Below are 21,474 nucleotides of genomic sequence, written 5' to 3'. Positions count from 1 at the left end.
ATCTATAATAAATCACAGGGATAAATGCCGAAAAACTGGCAACATAGACCAGTATAAAATACTTAGAAATAAAGTAACTTCTATGATAAAGAAAAGTAAAAAGAATTTTTTCAACAATGCAATAAAAGACAATAAAAATCCGACATATTTATGGAAAAATCTAAAAGATATTTCACATTTGAATCAATCAACTGTGACAGCATTACCTCATAAAATGACATTTAATGAATTTCCGGTTGAAGATCCGTCAAATATTGTAAACGAATTAAACAGTCATTTTGTAAGCATTTCAAACATTATAAATAAAACAAAGTTTTTGAATACAAATTTTAGAAACTTAAAACATATTCTAGATACAAAACTAGGTACAAATAGGTTTGAGATTAAACATATTACCCCTTATGAAGTCCATACTATTATTGATAAATTAAATGTTGGAAAGGCCACAGGCATTGATGGAGTAGGCCCCAAAATTTTGAAGCAATGTGGTGATACTATTACACCTTGTATAGCATCAATTATCAACAGTAGTATAGCGCATGGAGTTTTCCCTGATAAACTGAAAGAAGCACGAGTAATACCAATTTTCAAGTCGGGCAACAAAGAGGACCCCAATAATTACCGCCCCATTTCAATACTCCCAACTATATCAAAAATCTTTGAAAGGCATATAGCGACACAGGTACAGTTGTACTTTGAGAAAACCGATGTCATACACAAAACACAATCTGGATTTAGAAAACACCATTCATGTAACACTGCTCTAATAAGACTTATATATACTTGGCTTAAAGATGTTGACAGTGGTAAACTAGTTGGTGCGATATTTTTGGATTTGAGAAAAGCTTTCGATTTAGTTGATCATGAAATTCTTCTTTATAAATTGAAACTGTATCATTTTTCTGAAATAGCATTGAATTTGTTTAAATCATATCTTGAAAATAGAAACCAAATTGTAAAGATTGGCAAAATTAAATCGCAAAAACTCACTGTTACATCTGGGGTACCCCAGGGTTCCATACTGGGACCCTTGCTTTTTATTTTATACATAAATGATATTGCAGTTATGCATCCAACATTAAATATAGATCTATATGCAGATGACTCAACACTTTATGAATCTGGATATCAGTTGACGGATATTCAAAATAAATTACAACATCATTTAAATCATGTTAATAAGTGGTGTCAACTAAATAATATGTCATTGCATCCTTCCAAGACTAAATGCATGTTAATAGGGTCTGCAAATAAATTAAAAAACACTGGGAATCTTGAACTTTGTATTAATGATGTTCAAATAGTTAATGTTGTTGTGCAAAAGTTATTAGGGTTGTATATAGATAATACACTAAACTGGCATGTGCAAATCGATTATGTTTGTAAAAATCTGAATAAGAAAATTGCACTTCTAAAAAAAAATATAATATATTTCCTCACACCTGATACAAAACGAATGTTTTACAATGCATATATTCTGCCAAATTTTGATTACGGCTGCTTGGTCTGGGGCAAGGGAACCAATTCATATGTGAATAAAATAAATAACTTACAAAAACGAATTGCAAAAATCATACTTGGTAAATCTAAACGAGATTCATCAACAAATCTATTTAAAGAACTAAAATGGCTAAACTTCTCGGATAGATGTAAATACCACGCAGCAGTATTAGTTTACAAGACGTTGAATAGCATGGCTCCATCATATATGTCAGAATTAGTAACAGTTTCAGACAATAATGTATATATGCTAAGATCAATGGCACACAAAGATATTGTTTTACAAACTAGACCTCGTACTAATTATATGAAAGCATCGTTTACATATTACAGCAGAATTGTTTGGAATAATATACCTTTGGAAATACGAGAATCAAAAAACTTTAATACGTATAAAATAAAGGTCAAACAGTACCTCATAGGAAACTTGTGATTATACAAATTGTGATGTTTTATTCATAATTATATTTAACTGAGAGTATCTGTCTAATATTGATTCAACATCATCATCATGTCATCATATGCATCATTATCGTCAGCATCAACAGCATACTTATAATCATCATCATCATCGTCATCGTTGTTAGCATCGTCTTCATGTTTGTCTTATGATTATTTGCCATATTTTCATTCTGTTTCAGAGGGCCATATCGAAAATAAGATTCTGTAGTTTTGTACATGATCTTAATATGTCACCTTCTTAAAATAAAGATATTATTATTATTATTATTATTATTATTATAATAGCTGTCCTTTGGCCTGTTTATGGGTTAGGGAATTTTACTGATGGTTTTCCTTGTTGGATTAGCTACAATAGCTGTCCTTTGGCCTGTTTATGGGTTAGGGAATTTTACTGATGGTTTTCCACTTGGCTTAGCTACAATAGCTGTCCTTGTGGCTGGGAAAGTCCAGTGGGCAATGTTGAAACCCGTCTTTTGGGCTGTTTAGGGGTCAGGGAATTTTACTGATGGTTTTCCTTGTTGGATTTGCTACAATAGCTGTCCTTTGGCCTGTTTATGGGTTAGGGAATTTTACTGATGGTTTTCCACTTGGCTTAGCTACAATAGCTGTCCTTATGGCTGGGAGAGTCCAGTGGGCAATGTTGAAACCCGTCTTTTGGGCTGTTTAGGGGTCAGGGTCTTTTACTGATGGTTTTCCTAGTTGGCTTAGCTCAATAGCTGTCCTTTGGGCTGTTTAAGGGTCAGGGTCTTTTGCTGATGGTTTTCCTAGTTGTTTTAGCTGCAATAGCTGTCCTTTGGGCTGTTTAGGGGTCAGGGAATTTTACTGATGGTTTTCCTAGATGGCTTAGCTACAATAGTTGGCCTTTAGTCTGTTTTGGGGTCAGGGAATTTTACTGATGGATTGTCCTAGTTTGGTATTCTGAATTATTTCTAAATGGAAACCAGAATAGTAAGGTTGGTTTAATTGGGCCGTTTAGAAGTCAGGCTTCTTTGTACCTGGATAGTTTGCTAGCATTATCAGTGTGTGTATACCACGTGATAAATTGCGTCATAAATGCTACGTCGAAAGGTAATATTTTGCTTCGATTGAAGACTTAAAACGATTATAACTTTTCATTTTCTTAACCATTTTAAATGAAACATAGCGCAGTCTATGCCGCTTACGGAGCCCCGCCTTCGCTCTTTTACCAAATCATAATTGAGAGTTTAGTTTCTTATAACACTTCGACAAACCTTTTCACGATACGGCCGTCTGACGGAGCACTGTCAAAACATTGTTTTGGGAACAGGTTTGTCGAAGTGTTTGATGAAACTAATCACCTTATCAAACTCCGGTAATAAAACAAAGATTGGGCTCTTTAAGCGACATAGACAGGCCTTTGTTTTATTTAAAATGGTGTATTGAGCGAAAAGTTATTTTGATTTAAGTCTGTTTTTTAAGCAAAATATTGCCTTCCGACGTAGCATACATGACGTATTTATCACGTGGTATACACACACTGATTATGAACACCTTCTGACGGGTGGAAACCAGAATAGTGATGCATGTATGAGTCGGTTAAGATATCTTAGTTGTATCTAAGGCTGTTTACGGGCCATTTATATTGTTTTTTTTATTTAAAAAACTGCCCTTTAATAGGTTGAGGGTCGTGTTGGTAGCATGTTGCATTTTTGAAATAAGAAATAGGGATTAGTAGTGGTATATGCTTGAGTTGGTTAAGGGTACAATGGCTTTAATCGAAACGATCTCTGCGAGAACGAACTAAGCATTAGGTTTTCATATGTTCAGCTACAATGCATCTTTAAAAAATATATTTACACGCTTGTATGTAATATGTTTTTAAAATGTCATTAAATTACGTTGATTTCAAAGATACATTTTTTAAATACTATCACGTGATTTGCTGAACAGTAGCTGCAAAGGGGAGTAACCGCTGTATGGATTTAACTGTAAAGTTATCTCATACAGTTTTGCAATACTTACAATTTTAAAGAAGATTCCAACGAATGTGACGAATATTTTTTTCTTTGTTGCTGTTGTGACGAATGATGATAATATCGATCCTTCTAAATGTAACGATAATAAATGTACAGATGAGGACAGCTTGAAATAAAAGTCTTGACATTTAAATCAACGACTTATCTGGGGATCAAAAGATTAATAACCGAGGCTTAAGAGAAACTTCTATCAAACTATGTGGTAATGTTCATTTAAATAACTAGGGTAAATATGTGAGAGATATACATTTGCAATAACAAGGAAAACAAACAATCTAGTATCACTTTAAGCTTGATACAAATTTCAATAGGATGCCGGGTAAACGGGTAAGTGTAAAATTTGATATCATTACATATTATAAATGTATATTCATATTATTTTAACAAAAATGATAATAACAATGAGGAAACATTACCGAATTAAGAAATTAATTCTTAAGAACTTATTAACCCCTGAACATTTTGATATTCTCCATATTCCAACAAACCTATATTATAACTGCACTTGCATATTGAAATAATTGGGTGCCATGGATCTTTTCCTTTCTGAACCTATAGTTGATTGTAGCATAACTATGTCCGTGCTATTCACTTATGCCACCATAAACTAATAAAGTTGTTAAAACATGTTCTTGATGAGAATGAGGCTGTTATAAGATACCGACCAATAATTTCCAGCGTCCAAAGCTGGAACGCCACAAGACGACACTGCCGTCTATCACGCCGCGGTTCCCGGCGGTTGAGCGTCAGAAGACGAGCGTTGATATTGAGCCGCGACCGGCCAAGTTCACCGAGGACAAGGAGACCTTCACACATGTGGCGGCCATCGAGATAGGGACGTCATATTCTGGTTACGCGTACGCGCCCCGGAAAGAGGGGAAGTCCGTAGCCAAAGATATAGGTCAGTTTGTGAATTAAGCTTCATTAAAAAAGTTTATATGGATGCGTCTATTTTATTATCTATTTATATCAACGTCATTAACGACATTAAGTATTGTGTGACGTTGACGTTACTTCCTTTCTGTGAGTGTTTTTATCTAGTTTAGATATAAAAGTGTGAAAAAACAGATTTTTGTTAATATAAATAAAGCTTCAAAATATGTATTAAAGATTTTCTAATCTATATATTTAAGCGCTAATGAAGTAACTATATACTTTCATGACCTACTTTTGGAATATTAATTGGCTAAAATATATAACAGTAAATACAAAAGTATATACCATATCGTTTCCATTTTTAGCGTCGGCGGATGGATAGGTTTTAAAAATCTATATAATAAATGAGCCAGGTCCAATATGAACTAAGGAGGCTCTGGTGTATTCTGTATAGCATGTCACTTATTTAGTATTCGCTTTTTTCGGGTTTTTTCAGGATATCTAAACAGGTTTTCGTACTTACAATTTTGTATGGCTTCAATCATATGAACACCTTTCAATAGGCTTGCACTTAATAATATGTATATAAACATACACAAAATCACGTGCATACGCATCCAATTCAGTTAAAAGTAAATGAACTCGACAAATCAACTCATTTAACCGTTCTGGTTCGTAGCAGTTTCGTCAAACGTAAGACGCTGTCCAGGGTTTTAAAGTTCAAAATCTGATTATCGTGTCATACTTAATGACATTGTTCAGACGTCGACAAGCATCGTCGGATATTCCCGGTACTTACTTACGGTCTGTGATTCTAAATGTGTACCGTTTGTGCCAGCCATGGTAGTCATATATATGCAAGCATGGATTGAGTTATTTGAAAATAACTTTTTTAAATTGATTGCCATAAGAAATAAGCTGTGTCTAGTTCACGTTTTTCTTCCTTTCCGTTGTTAGTAATGAATCAGGCGTGGCTACAGACGGACCGGGCCCTCGAGACGTTACGTACACCCGCGTGCTTGCTCCTTAATGAGAAGAAGGAGTTCGAAGCGTACGGGTACGAAGCGGAACAGGCGTACGGGCAGTTGGTAAAAGACGGGAAACAGAACAGATGCTTCTACTTTCGACGCTTTAGACACAAACTTCTCGGCGTAGAGGTTAGATATTTTAGCATAAACGAGGGAGGGGTTCAATGAATAAAGTTAGATATTAGAGTACGTGTTTGTACTAGGCTTTATATAGAGTAAACTTAACGTTGATATTGCACCGCACGAGATTATGACGTAATTATTAAAGATTCACTCTAACTCCCAAATAAGATTTACCACAATTAATACAAATGTTTTGATTCACAAAATGGATGAATAAATGTCGAAAACGATGGCTTTTTATAAAAGATACAGAGTTTAATTTGAAAAAAGGTTCATTTAACACGGTATTTATACCTTATGTGAGTAGGAGAACATAGCTTAAATACAACAGTTTCTCAGTAATTAATGTTTTCTATAAATGCATTATTTAGTTGGTAGCTAAAGGTTTATCGCTCAAAATTGATGTATTTTTTACATGATTGTGTATGCATTGATTCTGACTGTAATATTACCCGTCCATACGATACAAACATATATGGAAACCAGGCATGACCAATTTACATTATTACCAATGGCCCGATGGAATGACATCGTTATTTGTACACCGAATACCTTAAAGATGCACTATTACTCCCAAATAATATACCGAAAAGAATGAACAAATGTCGAAAACAATGGTTCTTATGAAGGATACCGAGTTAAATTTAAAAGAAATGTGCAGAAAACACGGTATTGCTACCTTATGAGACCATAGTTAATCGCAGTCATTCTTTTAGCATACACCAATCATTTAATAGTTTTGCGTTTTCAGCTATTAAATACACAGTTATAATATTGTTAATAGTAATTAATATTTTCCATAAATGCATTATTTAGTAAGTAGTTGAGGGTGTATCACTCAAAATTTATGTTTGTTTTACATGTGTATGAATTTTTTTAATAAGAGTGTCACTTTAATAAACACACACCAAGCTTTCAAATAGTTTATCAGTTATACACGTATATTTGAATCAATTTGGCGATTTCACTGTTCACATCTCAAGTAAATAGTATCTGTCCCTTACGTTCTTAATTCCCCCTCTAGGATCTCCGGCTGAACTCTCACATTACGGAAGAGAACGGGAAGACGATGCCCGCCCTCAAGGTGTTCTCCATGTCTTTCCGCTACCTTAAGTCCCAGCTGCTCAATGAGCTCTGTCTCCACGGCCTCGACATTCCCGTGGACGACTTCCGGTGGGTCATTACAGTGGCCGGCTTCTCAGACGATCGCACTAAGCAGTTCATCAGGCGCGCGGCGGAAAAGGTGGCCTTTTAGTATAGACTACTAGTTATAGTTTTAGTTATTTTATTACTTCTATTATTTGTTTCAGCTGTTTTGTACCATTCTCATTCATCAGGTTTGACAATGATGATTCTAACGCATCATCGCTCTGGTGTAACAGTTCTAGAATATTTGAACGCGTACAACACGGAAACAATGACTTTTAATCAATATGCATCATGTTCTTCATACTAACTAAACATGTCAGACAAATCAAAAGTGTATCATACACATTATATGACCTATGTCAAACCTTTTCAAAAATCTCCATTTCCCTCCTGTAGGCCGGTCTACCCAGGCGGCAGATTATACTGTGCCTGGAACCGGAAGCAGCGTCGCTGTTCTGCCAGAACCTTCCCTCTAACGCCTTCTCCGAGAAGATTCCGATCCTTAAAGCCGGGGCGAAGTACGCCCTTGCTGACATTGGGGGTAGGGACACCTAATTTTATTTGTTCAGTTGGTTAAAACGTTTCTGGTATGTTTGGTTGGTGCTGAAACGTAAACATGTCAGATCCTTTAAGAAATATGCTGAATAAAAATAATGGTTACTGGTGTCATGGATATAACCATGTGAAGCAGACTTTGTTTGTATTTTGCAATGAGGAACGTAACAATACAAATTACTGACAGTCGAACCCCGTTGGCTCGAAGTCCTAGGGACCGACGAAATAACCTCGAGTCTCCAAAATTTCGAGCCAAGCGGGAATGTTCACCTGCAGTATATAGAAATCGGTGTTTTACATCAAGTTCGAGCCAACGAGGAATTCGAGCCAAACGAGCTCGAGCCAATGGGGTTTGATTGTATTACTGTTATGTCTTGTGAGTCGCAATCCTTGTTTGGCAGGCACGACGAGGTCACGTTTGACGGCATCGTAGGGTCGTGTCGTTTGGCGTATGCATGTCTCGATGTCTCGTTAAACAGAATCAGTTCAGCACACTAATTATGTTCTGATATAATTTTGGTTATTGTCTCATTGAAATAGGTTTGAAACATTTAAAGGAAATTTTCTTTATAAACACTGTTTTTGCAATTATTTGTCAGTTGATATGTTCTCTGCCATTCAGGTGGGCTGACAGATATCGTGATGCACGAGAAGAAGCGAGATAGCATTCGGGAGGTGAGTCGCGGCGTAGGCGCCAAGCTGGGCGGCGGCTCCGTTGATAACATATTTCTACAGTTCCTCTACAAGCTTCTTGGTGACAAAATCGCGGAAGACTTCGTCAACCTACACCGGAAGGACTTCCTAGCGTTGATGCGCGATTTTGAGAATCAGAAACGTAACGTTACGCCACTGACTACGACCTACATCGAGCTAAAGGCTCCAACGTGCCTTCAGGTGTTGTGTCAGAAGGCTCAATATAATGACAATCTGGCGAATGTGATTTTTCGATCAGTTTACAAAGGGCGGGTCAAGCTCTCAAGTAACAAACTCAGAATTGATGCTGTTGTTAGCAATGAATTCTTCAGAGCGACGACAGTTGAGATGACGAAAATCATCGCACACTCTCTCACGAGTCTCAAAACCGCCAGAGACGTTCCATACCTCGTTTTAACAGGTGGATTCGCGGAGTCCCCCGCTGTTCAGGAGTTTATGAACCAGGAACTTGTCGGAAAGACTCAGATTAAGCAAGTTATCGTGCCGCCTGATTCCGACATCGCAGTTTTGAAGGGCGCTGTTATATACGGCAACAATCCGGCAGGAATATCAAGCAGAGTACTCCGTAATACCGTCGGACTACGTATCGCTCGACTTTTCAACCCGGAAATGCATCCACCGGATAAAAAGACCGTCCTCGCAAACGGAACAGAATATATTTTAGACATATTTTCACCGTTTCTCACTATTGGCACACGGGTACCTACGGCATTTGTGTCGCATCAGTCCCTAACGACAACAGAACCGAATCAAAAGAAAGTTGAAATTGACATTTACTCTTCTTTGGGTCTGTCACATAATTTCGTGAGTGACGAGGGATGCTCACAGCTGGGGAAAATAGATTACCCGATCCCCGGGCCGTCCGAAGAGCCGAGGCCGGTGTTTGTCGACGTCGTTTTAGGAGACACTGAAATAACTGTCATCGTCATTGACAAGAAGACTCAGTTACAAACTAAGTACTATTTTCCTCCCCTTAAGGACAAATAGATAATCACCCCAAGCCCATAGTGTTAGGTGCAAAGGTTTGTGTCATTAATGTGAATAATGATGGTTATGATATTTGTACCAGTATAACTAACATTATGTATTCAGAAAAAACACTGCCAATGCTCCGTTCGTAAATTCATGTACATTCGAACCCCGTTGGCTCGAAGTCCTAGGGACCGGCGATATAACCTCGAGCTTCGGAAATTTCGAGCCAAGCGGGAATGTTCACCTTCAGTTTATAGAAATCGGTGCTTTACATCAAGTTCGAGCCAACATGGAATTCGAGCCAAACTATTTCAAGCCAACGGGGTTTGACTGTAGTATAAATATAAATAATAACATTCTTTAAGTATTTCTCAATGACATGATATCTTATCATGGTACCATCGCAGGAATCGGGTTACACCATTCAAGTTTCGTCTGTTGGAATTTATTATAATAATATACTGAAATAAAAAAAAATGGCGAATATAACACACTGACTACTTAAATATTAGAATCTGACTAGTGAACATCTCTAGTGTATGCATATGGTGTCCAACATAAAAAGTGTCATGTTTCTATAGTGATTTCACTGATATGAACGGACAGCTAATAATGCTACTGTTTAGTTAGTGAAAATTGTCGTCCGTAATAAAAATTCCGATAGCATATAATGTACGTGTTGTTTGCTAATCCCTCCAGTAATCCTACTGGTTTTAAGTACGGAAAGATTAATGCCTTAAATCTCCCAGGAGTATGTTTCAGGCAGTTTGAGTTTATTTGTTAATCTGTTTGCACAAAACTTTGAGATTACAAAATGCAGGTAAGTTTTTAGTATATTTATTACCTTTTCAATGTGTGTGTTTTTTTTTATCAAATGTTTGATTAACAAAGTTTACGACAAAACAGTTTGCTATTTAAATACAATATGACATTTTGTTGACGGGTGGTCTTTCAACGAATGATCCATTACTGTAATGATATATAGTTGTATGCTACGGTCACATATCCACCAATCATCGGATATCCCGATACACACTACGCTATGCTTCGTTGTGTATGAAGTGTGACGGAAGAAAGTACCGTGGTTGCCGACGATGATATCCACCGGTCCCTGTACAAATTGTCTGTGGGAGAACAGCGATTGGAACTAAAAAATTCCCTCTAGAAGCTCCCGATGGGCTCTGGATAGTCACGATACCATTTAGTCCGACGTGAGCCCATATGGACCCTTTCATCATTTCCCTTGTCAGCTAATCATAACTTTGTTTTCCATAATTTTCTAGAGAAAGAAAATAAACTCATGAGGCGTTTTTAGACGGAAAGTCCACCCGCCCTGCTGCATGCGCCATGAGTGTTACGTCAAGCACACGGTCACGTGCCTCCGTGACGACCATCCCAGATTCGAGCTTCACTGTGGTCGTCGCTCTAGACGTCGGCACGGCGTATTCAGGATACGCATATGCATTCAGGTATTTACCATATGCGTCGCTCGTGACGTCGGCATCGCGAACTCCGGAAACGTTTACGTTTACAATGATATTTCAAATATGTCGCCATTGACGTCAGCACGGTGTAAACCTAATACGCTTATACTAACGGGTATGTACCAAATACTAGTATGTCGCCATCGACATTGGCACGGTGAACACCTGATACACTTATACTAACGGGTATGTACCAAATACTAGTATGTCGCCATCGACATTGGCACGGTGAACACCTGATACACTTATACTAACGGGTATGTACCAAATACTAGTATGTCGCCATCGACATTGGCACGGTGTACACCGGATACGCTTATACTTACGGGTATGTACCAAATATGTCACCCTCGTTCTCGACAAGGCCTACTCCGGATACGAATATGCTTATGGGTATGTTTCATATATGTCTTTAGTAATAATTACAACATATTAGATACATTCTAGAAAGGGCGGAGCTAGTGAAGCGTTGTACTGTAGGCTTAATTCAAACACAGTTAATATGGTGATAGTGTTCACTGTGTTATTATCAAGTAACTGTGTTTACCTTTATTTCTAAACCCTTAATGGTTCTTTATAAGGATTAGAGCAATTCTTTAAAATAAAATCTTAGCTTCTTTCAGACACACTCTACCACGGTATGAACTTTTGGGTACAGCCAAAAACATTTATTGTAACACATATGTATTAATTGTTACTTCCATATGTGGTAAAGTAATTTTTAAAAGTTCAACAAATATCCTTTTGCACCTTTACTTTTCAGAAAGGAAATGGACGAGAACATGGATAGCGTGATCATGAACTCCCCCTGGACGGGCCCCGATAAGTTGTCCACATTTAAGGCCCCCACCCACCTCCTCCTCAACGAGAAGCGCGAGTTCGAGGCGTTCGGATACGAGGCCCGGAAGAGGTACACCGAGCTGTGTAACCAGGGGAGACACGAGCGATGCTTCTACTTTAAACGCTTCCGAACAAAACTTTTTACCACACAGGTAGCAATTAGCGAATTTAATTGTGCTTATAGATGCAGCCATGCGTCTATAAGGATACAATTTACAATTTTAAATGAACAATGGTCAATTATTTTTTATTTTTTTAAATTAACCTGTCAATCATCTATTAATTTGTGATTATACACTATCCTGGCAAGCTTAAAGCATGCTGCATGCTTTAAAATGGCAGCCGCACTCTGCATGCTTCAAATGGCAGGCGCTCTCTGCATGCCTCAAAAAGCAGGCGCTCTCTGCATGCTTCAAAAGGCAGGCGCTCTCTGCATGCTTCAAATGGCAGCTGCTCTCTGTATGCTTCAAATGGCAGCCGCTCTCTACATGCTTCAAATGGCAGCCGCTCTCTGTATGCTTCAAATGGCAGCCGCTCTCTGCATGCTTCAAATGCCAGCCGCTCTCTACATGCTTAAAATGGTAGCTGCTCTTTGCGTACTTCAAAAGGCATGCGCTCTCTGCATGCTTCAAATGGCAGGCGCTCGCTGCATGCTACAAAAGGCAGCCGCTCTCTGTATGTTTCAAATGGCAGTCGCTCTCTACATGCTTCAAATGGCAGCCGCTCTCTGTATGCTTCAAATGGCAGCCGCTCTCTACATGCTTAAAATGGTAGCTGCTCTCTGCATGCTTAAAATGGTAGGCACTTTCTGTGTGCTTAACATGGTAGATATCCGTTGCATGCTTTAAAACGTCTGCTCTTTGAATGTTTTAAATGGTAGACTCTCTCTAAATGCTTAGATTGATATGCGCTCTGGCCATGCTTCAAATGGTAGGCCCTCCTTGATGTTTTAAAAAACACCTGTCTCTGAAAGCTTAGAATGATAGACGCTCTGTCCATGATTTAAATGGTAGGCATTCTCTATAGGCTTTAAATGGTCGGCGTTCTCCAAATGCTTTAAATGGTAGGCGTTCTCTGAATGCTTTAAATGGTAGGCGTTCTCTGAATGATTTAAATGGTAGGCGTTTTCTGAATGCTTTAAATGGTAGGCGTTCTCTGAATGCTTGAAATGGTAGTCGTTCTCCAAATGCTTAAAATGGTAGGCGTTCTCTGAGTGCTTTAGATGGTAGGTAGGCGTTCTCTGGATGCTTTAAATGATAGTCGTTTTCTAAAGGCTTTGAATGGTAGGCGTTCTCTGAATGCTTTAAATGGTAGGCGTTCTCTGAATGCTTTAAATGGTAGGCGTTCCCTAAAGGTTTTAAATGATAGGCGTTCTCTGAATGCTTTAAACGGTAGGCGTTCTCTGGATGCTTTAAATGGTAGGCGTTCTCTGGATGCTTTAAATGGTAGTCGTTCTCTGAATGCTTTAAATGGTAGGCGTTTTCTGAATGCTTTAAATGGTAGTCGTTCTCTGAATGCTTTAAATGGTAGGCGTTCTCTGAATGCTTTAAATGGTAGGCGTTTTCTAAATGCTTTAAATGGTAGGCGTTCTCTATCTGAATGCTTTAAATGGTAGTTGTTCTCTGAATGCTTTAAATGGTAGGCGTTCTCTGAATGCTTTAAATATTAGGCGTTCCCTAAAGGCGTTAAATGATAGGCGTTCTCTGAATGCTTTAAATGGTAGGCGTTCTGCAAAGGCTTTAAGCGTTCTCTGGATGCTTTAAATGGTAGACGTTCTCTGAGTGCTTTAAATGGTAGGCGTTCTCTGAATGCTTTAAATGGTAGGCGTTCTCTGAATGCTTTAAATGATAGGCGTTCTCTAAAGGCTTTAAATGGTAGGCGTTCTCTTAATGCTTTAAATGGTAGGCGTTCTCTATTTGAATGCTTTCAATGGTAGGCGTTCTCTATTTGAATGCTTTAAATGGTAGGCGTTCTCTGAATGCTTTAAATGGTAGCCGTTCTCTATCTGAATGCTTTAAATGGTAGGCGTTCTCTATTTGAATGTTTTAAATAGTGAGTACTCTTGTTGTTTCCCTTACGTCTTGAAACTCTGCTTAAGGTTCTCAAGGCCTCGCACACGTTAAAAGACGAGACAGGAAAGTCGTTGCAGGCCATCCGTGTGTTCGCAATCACTCTGCGCTTCCTGAAGGGTCACCTTCTTAATACACTGCGCATGCGCGGGAAGGAAGTATCCACTGAGGATATAAAGTGGATGGTCACCGTCCCAGCCGTGTGCAACGACTTATCAAAGCAGTTCATTAGGCAAGCGTGTGTTCAGGTACGAACATACATGTTTCTAATAAGAAATCAGAGATATTTGTTAGACTCCAATGAATTGTTCACATTTCCAGCTGTGAATATGTCAACAACAAGACGTTATCATTTAAGCTATGTTTTTATTTATATAAATGTAATAAACAGTCTCAATATCAATGTTTATTCCTGCCTCCAGTGCCAGTTTGTTACGTCATTTTAAATGAGCTTAATTCAGTAGAGGCAGAAGCATAAACCCTTTGTTACTTTTTATCGCTAGGCTGGTATACCAGGTGAGCGGTTAAAGATCGCCTTGGAAGGGGAAGTGGCGTCTGTCTACTGCCAGCACATGCGCGGTGTGGGCAAGCTCCCGATACACGCGGCTGGATGCTCATACGTTGTCGCTGACATCGGGGGTATGTGCAATCTTTCTCCAAAATAGCTATATTTAACCACATGTTCGTTTTTTTTATTTCTGCGATATTTACAAGAAAGCACAAATAAAAGTATATTTACGGAGAATAAAACGTATGTGCTGTGCGGTATAACATGCAATGTTTACACATTTTTCCCAGGGGGCAAGACTGACATCATTCTCCACCATAGGCGTCCAGACGGGCGGTTAAAGGAGATGAACAAAGGCGGTGGTTGCATGGTTGGCGCCAACCAAGTGGAAAACGCCTTTCTCCAGTTCCTTCTGCGCGTCCTCGGCGCCCCCGCCATGCGCGAATTTCTTGACGACTGTAAGGTCGAGGTGCTTGAGTTTCTGCAAAGTTTTGAAGCTTCCAAGAAATTGATCACGAGCTCGCAAACTAAACCTGTAACTGTTTTGGTGCCAGTTGGGTTGGAACGTATATGTAGGAAGAAGCACAACGGTGAAGACATGAGTGGAATACTGCAGAAATCAATGTACAAAGAGAAGGTAAAAGTTGTTGACAATCATTTCCACTTCGATCCAAGTCTTTGTAAAGACTTCTTTCGCGTGGCGTGCTCCGAAATCGCAAGACATATACGCAATGTGTTGACGGATAAAAACGCCAAAGAGTGCACGGTTCTCATCCTGGTAGGCGGTATGGCAAGTTCGTCCATGGTTCAAGATCTCATCAAGCTGGAACTAGAATCGGGAACCAGCATTCAGCGGATATTTGTTCCACCGGAGCCAGAGTTAGCGGCCTTGAAAGGAGCCGTGATGTTCGGCCATCAGCCGAAATCTATTTTTCAACGAGTAATTCGTTACACATACGGTCTACGAAAGGCTAAACTCTTCAACCCCGACATTCATCCACATGATCGGCTTGTATCAATTCACGGCGTAGATTTCATCACCGATGTATTCTGCCCGTTCATCTCCGCCGGGTCCCGGGCACCTGTCGGTTTCATGTCATACGACTCCCTGACGTCAATAGAACCCATGCAGAAAGTGATAGAGATAGACGTCTATTTCTCTCCAGAGTTAAATCCCACCTTCGTTAATGACAAACACTGTGCACTGTTGGGAAAGATAGAATATCAGATCCCCAACCCGTCGAAGGAGGAGAGAACAATATACGTTGAGTTCATCTTCGGAGACACGGAACTTTTCATTAACATCACTGATAGAAAAACTGCGTCTAGATTTAAAAACTCATTCCCAGAAATAGAGAAATAATTGTGTACATATGTTTAAATATACTTTTTCATATAAATTATCTTAGAGTGGTATTTAAAAGCGAGTGGTGAAGTCAACTAAGTGTCTTCGTCACTTATTTCGAACGTTGTTTCTTTGACCTCCATCCGTCGAATTCGTATGCATCCAGGGCCAAAATATAGATGTTTTCTTTAACTTTTTACAAGCAGTATACAACACTATAGACACAGTTGTGTCCGTTCTGTCGCTGAGGGAAACTGCTACTCCCAGGGTGCATGTATAAACGGCGTGGCTATACGGACGTAAGTCATGCTCGTCCCCCCTAACTCAATAAGGAATACGGTATTTGAGACATTTCCGAAAATAACCATGAACTATTTGGGACATTGAGTTTAAAAACATAATCTAATTCTGCATTGTATGGTAAAGATGTATGCCATTTAATGTACACTTCTTTTCAGATCCATATGTCCAAGTTCATAAACATAATAAAGTTATCTTTGTTTATTCAAGATTTGGGATTTGCAATTTGTTTCTGTTCATCCTCACCATATTTGATTATATAACTCATAGTTATATACCACTATTTATAGTATGTATATATGACCTGTTCATCCACTAAGTTTGTGTCATAATGTGTGGCTATAAAGACGATTAACCTGATGCAGGCATTGAGTATCTATCTGCTCTGTGTATATAACAAAGTTGTAATAAAAGGTAAATTGTGTTTTTGACCATTGACCTATTATAAGTAAGATCTTGACCCATGTGATCTTGAGGCTCGATAAGGCCTGCACGAGGGTTGGGACGGATCTATATTACACAAACGGCCATGGCACCCGCGTTTTCTCCCATCCTAGTTAAACACAATGTAGTCTATATGAATTCAAATTATTTTATGACGGTAAAGTTGGAAGGTAGTTGGTAGTTGGGGATTCGAATAATCAACTACTTACCAGTTGCCAGTTGGGGATTCGAATATTCAACTACCTGCTAGTTGCCAGTTGGGGATTCGATAAACACTGTTTTAATTCACTTTTATTGGTATATTCGCCAGTCGGATATTCGACCATTTCCAGTCGATTATTCGTGAATGTTCAACTGCAAACCAGTCAGTAGTTGGGGATTCAGTTTATGTCTTTATGTATGGTTTTAAAGGTCACATATGGGAAAATTAATCGTCAAATGTTTCTGTATACATGTACACATATGTTTCTTTGCGACAAACACTGTTTTAATTCACTTTTATTTGTATATTCGCCATTCGGATATTCGTCCATTTCCAGTCGATTATTCGCGAATGTTCAACTGCAAACCAGTCAGTAGTTGGGGATTCAGATTTTTTCTGTATGTATGGTTTTAAAGGTCATATATGGGAAAATTAATCGCCAAATGTTTCTTTATGCATCTACACATATGTATCTTTGCGACAAACACTGTATAAAATCACTTTTTCTCGTATATTTGACAGTCGGACATTCGACCATTTCCAGTCGATTATTCGCGAATATTCAACTGCTTACCAGTCAGTAGTTGGGGATTCAGATTATGTCTATATATATGGTAGATGCATAAAGAAACATTTGGCGATTAATTTTCCTATATGTGACCTTTAAAACCATATATATAAACTTAATCTGAATCCCCAACTACTGACTGGTTTGCAGTTGAACATTCGCGAATAATCGACTGGAAATGGTCGAATATCCGACTGGCAAATATACGAATAAAAGTGAATTAAAACAGTGTTTTTCGTAAAGATACATATGTGTACATGCATAAAGAAATATTGGCGATTATTTTATCCATATGTGACCTTTAAAACCATATATATATAGAGAGACATAATCTGAATTCCCAACTACTGACAAGTTAGCAGTTGAATATTCGCGAATAATCGACTGGAAATGAACGAATATCCGACTAGCGAAAATACGAATAAAAGTAAATTAAAACAGTGTTTTTGTCGCAAAGATACATATGTGTACATGCATAAAGAAACATTTGGCGATTAATTTTCCCATATGTGACCTTTAAAACCATACATATAGACATAATCTGAATCCCCAACTACTGACTGGTTTGCAGTTGAACATTCGCGAATAATCGACTGGAAATGGTCGAATATCCGACTGGCAAATATACGAATAAAAGTGAATTAAAACAGTGTTTGTCGCAAAGATACATATGTGTTCATGCATAAAGAAACATTTGGCGATTAATTTTCCCATATGTGACCTTTAAAACCATATATATATATATATAGAGACATAATCTGAATTCCCAACTACTGACAAGTTAGCAGTTGACTATTCGCGAATAATCGACTGGAAATGAACGAATATCCGACTGGCGAAAATACAAATAAAAGTAAATTAAAACAGTGTTTTTGTTGCAAAGATACATATGTGTACATGCATAAAGAAACATTTGGCGATTAATTTTCCCATATGTGACCTTTAAAACCATACATATATACATAATCTGAATCCCCAACTACTGACTGGTTTGCAGCTGAACATTCGCTAATAATCGACTGGAAATGGTCGAATATCCGACTGGCAAATATACGAGAAAAGGTAATTTTATACAGTGTTTGTCGCAAAGATACATATGTGTAGATGAATAAAGAAACATTTGGCGATTAATTTTCCCATATATGACCTTTAAAACCATACATAAAGACATAAACTGAATCCCCAACTACTGACTGGTTTGCAGTTGAACATTCGCGAATAATTGACTGGAAATGGTCGAATATCCGACTGGCAAATATACGAATAAAAGTAAATTAAAACAGTGTTTGTCGCAAAGAAACATATGTGTACATGCATAAAGAAACATTTGGCGATTAATTTTCCCATATATGACCTTTAAAACCATACATAAAGACATAAACTGAATCCCCAACTACTGACTGGTTTGCAGTTGAACATTCGCGAATAATCGACTGGAAATGGTCGAATATCCGACTGGCGAATATACGAATAAAAGTAAATAAAAACAGTGTTAACATATATGTTCATGCATAAAGAAACATTAATTTGGGGATTAATTTTCCCATATGTGACCTTTAAAACCATACATATAGACATAATCTGAATCCCCAACTACTGACTGGTTTGCAGTTGAACATTCGCGAATAATCGACTGGAAATGATCGAATATCCGACTGGTGAATATACGAATAAAAGTGAATTAAAACAGAGTTTGTCGAATCCCCAACTGGCAACTAGCAGGTAGTTGAATATTTGAATACCCAACTGGCAACTGGTAAGTAGTTGATTATTCGAATCCCCAACTACCAACTACCAACTACCTTCCAACTTTACCGTCATAATTATTTTTCATCTTTACCCGTGGGCAAGATAAGGATTTCTAGCATAGCCAAATAATTTGATATCTACTAATATTGGTGGACGAAAGTGATATCCGACTTCGAGGCTGCTAGGTTAAAAATCAATGATGATAAAACAAATTTGTTCAGGTTAGGCATAAAACCTTCCCACACGATATGTTTCCATGCCGCCGGGTATGTTTTTTTTTATAGTATTTTAGACATGACATCATGAGATTAACAGTCTTCATACGCGCTTTTTTTAGTTGAACACTTTGGACTCGATTGAAAAAAACATTACCGTGCCAAATCGGCTTGTGAACATCAAATGTGTGCGGTACTCTGCGCGTGTGGATTATTCTGACAAGCCGATGGTACATAGTATAAGATATTGTTTTATCTATATCCTTTCGTATTATACTTCAAACTATGTATATGTATATTCAAGTACAAAATGTAATTCTAATATTTATTTACAAAGGACAGAACAGAACATTAATTAACCGGGATGGCCGAAAATCAAACAAAATGAAAGTTCCCTACTGAAAGCTTCACGGGCCTGTCACACTTAGCCGATTTGGCTCCCTGGAGCTATACGGGAGCACAAATTTGGCGATTTTCGGGGATCGGTACCAGTTCGGTAGCGCAACGGTATCTCATCGTTAGTTCTCATCGGTAATACATCGTCAGGACATCGGTGACAAAATAAACAATGGTGGGCAACGGTATAAACTTTTGAACATGCTCAAAGACTTCTACCGATGCGTTTCCGGAGCGAGGAACGGAATTACAACGGTATCCGGTATTACTCCGCTAGAGCTCCGGTCGACGTTGACACACCAATAAGAACATCGAAGGCGACGGAAAAGTGGCAATCGGTAGAACATAGGCTCTTTCATCGGTAGGACAACGGTAGAACAACGGTGTAACAACGCCGGTACTATATCGGTATTGCTACGGCCAACTGTGCCTTTTCGACAGAGCCCCGCCATTTTTCTCGCCGTTGTTTTGTGCGCTCCGGCTAAGTTTCGACTAGGTACATCGGTAGTGTGTGACATACCTTTCAGAATAGAACAAATGAAGTATGTTACCTGAGATAATGACATAAAAACGGCCCTACTGGGTAATGTCCGTTAAGGTAGGCAATCCATCCCTCGCAGGCGACATAGCTTTGATTGCAGTTACTCCCCTTCATTTACATGAAGTGTATGGATATGAATGCAGTCAAATCTAACAAGACATAATATTTTGGGAAATGTTATTATACACATGCTATTGACTCTTATGTTTTGTTTTACGATATTTCGTAAAAACACTTTTATCGCATTAATAAATGCTCTATTTTCATTCAAAGCTTGTGTTACGTTTTCCCTTCATCCATACGAGTTCGACACGGTCTGTGACTTAGTACCTTGACGTTGGGCAATACATAAAAGCAAACCAGCGTTACAGGGGAACAAAGATTCGAAAAAGCAATTGTACAATTCGATATTTAAAGACAGAAATATGAATAGAAAAAATCAACAACAACAACAACGAATACTATGTAAGTATTTAACATGATCCCTTGCAGGAAATGTGGGGAAATGAATAGGAATAAACTAAAAACTACATGGGTGGCAAAATTTTGCTTAAAATGAAGACTTAAAACAATGATAACTTTTCTTTTTTTGCACCATTTTAAATGAAACTGAGAAGGGCTGTCTATGCCCGGAAGCGTCTTTCGCTCTTTTTGCTATGTTCCCTTTTTGGTTGTGGAGCGATTGTTTACCGGGCGTGTTATACTGCTACTATGATCACGTTGTCTTTTCGATTTATATTTGTTGATTGGCGAGTTATAACAAATTTCAAATGTATGTCGACTTGTTCACTTTATTACTTAATCGGAAGTCATTAAGTACCGTTCTGTATGCTATTTGCATATAATCAGGTATTGCACAAAAGGTAGTTAAATAGTCAATGTCAGGTTCATTTCAAATGACCACATGTTTAACCTATTTGTCAACAAAAAATAAGTCAACCTACCCATTCAAAAAGTGGGCAAGTCGATACAATTTCGAAAACATGTTTTATATGCAGCGTTAAGGCGACAAAAAGCAAAGCGACAAGACTATATGGTCACATCATGTGTATGTCCGATATGTGCTTCCATAGTGTTTGGGTTTTTTTTAAGTAGGCTACATTCGGAACTCCTCGGCCATTTTATCGAAAACAACCTCGGATGTATTTGGATGGTTTACACACTCAAAAAGTGGTACGTTTAAGTCCGCTGCAAGTAGATCGCGTAGTAATTTTATTTAGCAGTTAAACTTTGTGACTTAACTCTTGGGATTCTTCATTATGTTTGCTATAATACAATTCAATGACAATAAATTTAAACTTAGATCAATAAATACAACTCTAAAACACTACATTTAACTAATGATATAATTCAAAATTTTACGAACTACTTCAACAACAGATGTACCGGCATACATCCGAGGTTGTTTTCGATAAAATGGCCGAGGAGTTCCGAATG

The 21,474-nt window shown here is 38.1% G+C and overlaps 2 protein-coding genes across 2 annotated transcripts; both read left to right on the top strand.

Moving 5' to 3' along the window:
• The first annotated feature begins 4,271 nt into the window (after positions 1–4,271).
• Positions 4,272–9,391, top strand: LOC128244463 (heat shock 70 kDa protein 12A-like). Its single transcript, XM_052962465.1, has 6 exons — positions 4,272–4,286; positions 4,638–4,860; positions 5,793–5,992; positions 7,011–7,229; positions 7,532–7,676; positions 8,313–9,391. Exons 1-6 carry the CDS (start codon positions 4,272–4,274, stop codon positions 9,389–9,391), a joined length of 1,881 nt encoding a protein of 626 aa, XP_052818425.1.
• A 1,332-nt stretch (positions 9,392–10,723) lies between these two features.
• Positions 10,724–15,640, top strand: LOC128244462 (heat shock 70 kDa protein 12A-like). The gene is made up of 6 exons (XM_052962464.1): positions 10,724–10,845; positions 11,624–11,852; positions 12,070–12,213; positions 13,799–14,017; positions 14,273–14,408; positions 14,568–15,640. The coding sequence occupies exons 1-6, from the start codon at positions 10,724–10,726 to the stop codon at positions 15,638–15,640; spliced, it is 1,923 nt and encodes a 640-aa protein (XP_052818424.1).
• The last annotated feature ends 5,834 nt before the right edge of the window (positions 15,641–21,474 follow it).

Source organism: Mya arenaria, chromosome 8 (assembly GCF_026914265.1).
Source record: "Mya arenaria isolate MELC-2E11 chromosome 8, ASM2691426v1".
NCBI classification, from domain to species: Eukaryota; Metazoa; Mollusca; class Bivalvia; order Myida; family Myidae; genus Mya; species Mya arenaria.
Note: the sequence above shows the minus strand (reverse complement) of the source record. Positions and strands in the feature narration are given on the sequence as shown.

Coding starts and splice junctions, on each gene's coding strand:
- LOC128244463 (XM_052962465.1), top strand. Junction 5,993..7,010: donor ACAAACTTCTCGGCGTAGAG/GTTAGATATTTT, acceptor TTCCCCCTCTAG/GATCTCCGGCTGAACTCTCA. Junction 7,677..8,312: donor CGCCCTTGCTGACATTGGGG/GTAGGGACACCT, acceptor TCTGCCATTCAG/GTGGGCTGACAGATATCGTG.
- LOC128244462 (XM_052962464.1), top strand. CDS start 10,724: ATGAGTGTTACGTCAAGCACACGGTCACGTGCCTCCGTGACGACCATC. Junction 10,846..11,623: donor GGATACGCATATGCATTCAG/GTATTTACCATA, acceptor TTTACTTTTCAG/AAAGGAAATGGACGAGAACA. Junction 11,853..12,069: donor CAAAACTTTTTACCACACAG/GTAGCAATTAGC, acceptor TTCAAATGGCAG/GCGCTCTCTGCATGCCTCAA.